Here is a 2,675-nt window from a genome sequence, read left to right as displayed (position 1 = left end):
ATTTGTCACATACATTCCAGAAATCTTGGTGCGTAAAGCCTTTAATAGCACTTCTTGGCATGAAGAATTGTAGCTATTTCAACTTGAGACTCTCAACGCCTCCCGGCTTCTCTCCATGCACATACTGAATAGACGTGCACTGCTATCAAGTCCGACACTGACTTCAAATCGAGCCTCTTTGTGAGCCTCCTGTTACCTTCACTTTGTTCTGGGAAATTGTCCTTGCATCCAACGCCTACGTAAACACTGCAGATCCTGTGGTAAACTGTGTGCAAAGAGCGAGGAGGCCTGATGCTTGTGATCACATGCTCTACCCTACTTGCAGCGGTCAGTTTATTTCCAGAGGTGAGTTTCACGCTTTTATCTGCGATAAAGCAATAAAAGCCCTGCAAGTACAGTACAGGAAGGTACTACAAGCTATCAGCATACTCGGCAGTACAGTGGTGGCAAAAACTATAGGACATTCGGGCTTCTTGGGTCCAATGGGTCCAATTTTTAAGTAAACATGACATGCATTGCTGTGTATCTGGCACGTGCCGCTCTGAGTAGGAATATCAAAACAGAATAAAAAACGGGCAAGCAGTTACCAATGTATCCTCCTTTACGCGAAAAACACCTGGCAAAAACTATAGGTACACATTTGTGCGAACTCCAAAAGCGCGCGAAGTATTGTTCTGATGCGCGCCAAACTTTGACAAGCCATACATTAGGCATCTATGAAGCTGTAGAGAAGCGCAAAAACGATGTAGAGCGCTTTTGTCACGCTCTAAAATGCCTCACAAGTCGCGCTTGTCTGATTTCGAGAAAGGTCAAATTCTAGCGCACAAATCGAACTGTTGGACTGTTTCTCACGTTTCAGATGAGCTAGGACGCTCAAATAACGTTGTTACATCCTATCTTCGAGATGAGAACAGCTACAATCAGAAAAACAAAGGCGGAAGGCCACGGAAAATGACGGACGCGGACAAGCGGCGTATCATTCGCGAAGCTTCAGCGGCTGCATTTGTTGAAAGCTACGTGAAGGCCCTGCAATTGTCCGTCAAGCCCCGCCGTGTCCGTTAATTGCTTCAAGAGACAGCTTGTCTGCGTTACAAACGCATCGCAAGAACGCCTGCTATGAAGGAACATCATGAAAAACTGAGAGTGAAGTGGGCAACTGAACGCATGACTTGGAAGGAGCGAAAGTGCAACTCAGTGGTCTGGTCGGACGAGAAGAAGTTTAATCTCGACGGACCAGACGAGTTAGCGTATAAGTGGCATGATTTAAGAAAGCAGAAGAAGTGGTTCTCGAAAAGGCACAGTGGTGGAGCGAGCGTTATGGTTTGGGCCTGTTTCGCTGGCACTTCCAAGTCCCCGCTGGTATTTCTGGGGGGGAAGCAAGATGGAACGAAGTACGTCACTTTTGAAGATACGTTGCTGCCATTCGCTGAAGACCTTCCTCTTTCCTGGGGTTTTATGCAGGACGGTGCTCCTTGTCACCGTGCTAGAGTGGCTAAGAGATGGCTTTTTGACAACTTTATCTCTGTTTTAGAGTGGCCGCCCTATTCGCCTGATCTCAACGCCATCGAAAACTTGTGGGGTATCTTGGTTACAAGTGTTTATTCGCATCAGAGGCAGTTTAACGGCGTGGATTCTCTGTCAGAATGTATTCGAGATGCCTGGGATGAGATCAACAATGAGACACTGGATGCGTTGGTGAAATCTATGCAGAAAAGGTGTGTAGAGGTCTTGCTTACCAAAGGAAAGAAGATAGACTACTGAGACCTCCCTTCTCTTGTCTTTTTACTCACAACAAACGTTCGCACAAATGTGTACCTATAGTTTTTCGGGGTGTTTCTCGCGTAAAGGTGGATATCTTGGTAACTGCTTGCCCGTTTCTATTCTGTTTTGATATTCCTACTCAGAGCGGCACGTGTCAGACACACAGCAATGCATGTCATGTTTACTTAAAATTGGACCCATTGGACCCAAGAAGCCCGAATGTCCTATAGTTTTTGCCACCACTGTACAGGAAGGTACTACAAGCTGTCAGCATACTCGGCTGTGCAATTGCTTTGACTCAAAGTGATATCGATAGTGTATTGCAGTTGTCGTTTTACTGTGTACAGTACAAATATTACAAAAGGCTCATACCCAGTTCTTCCAGGCCTGTGCATACGTGTCTGTGGGATTTCAGGGAATTCCAAGAAAGAGAAAAAATAAAGAGCTTACTAACGTGACAATGGACAGGCCTACGACCGACTGCCGGAGCCCTTGCGATGTCCTTGCAGTCGGACAGCGTTTGCGAGGAGGCTGTCTGCTTGCTACTGAACTCTTCTTGCTCTCTCAGATTCACACGCAGGCCGAGCAACTACTGCCTATGTAGTAGGGTAACTACTGTGGTACAACCGTAGGGACGCTAAACCGTAAACGGAAAAGGACAGGCTGTACCTAAAAATGAGGTAGCCTGGGGGACCGCTACACTGGAGTGTCAAGTAGAATAATCCGGAACGGTAAGAAGCACTGGACAAGGGAGGTACACCGCACTGGACACGCGCAGTCGTACTGGGGTGTAGAGCAGTACGACCGGTGGCGAGCTGGAAACCTGAGGGACTTACTTAACCGTACGGTAAAAGGACTAGGGAGGAAGTAAGGGGACGCGTGCTTTCCTCGGTTTACCTCCAGCCCGGTGCCCC

At 47.4% G+C, this 2,675-nt stretch overlaps 1 protein-coding gene across 1 annotated transcript; it reads left to right on the top strand.

The window, feature by feature from the left end:
* Positions 1-1,116: 1,116 nt before the first annotated feature.
* On the top strand, positions 1,117-1,761 carry CHC_T00008238001 (hypothetical protein). The gene has a single exon (XM_005712173.1). The coding sequence runs from the start codon at positions 1,117-1,119 to the stop codon at positions 1,759-1,761; it is 645 nt and encodes a 214-aa protein (XP_005712230.1).
* Positions 1,762-2,675: the final 914 nt, after the last annotated feature.

The sequence above is a fragment of the Chondrus crispus genome, genomic scaffold (genome assembly GCF_000350225.1).
Source record: "Chondrus crispus Stackhouse genomic scaffold, scaffold_98, whole genome shotgun sequence".
Classification (NCBI taxonomy): Eukaryota; Rhodophyta; class Florideophyceae; order Gigartinales; family Gigartinaceae; genus Chondrus; species Chondrus crispus.
Note: the sequence above shows the minus strand (reverse complement) of the source record. Positions and strands in the feature narration are given on the sequence as shown.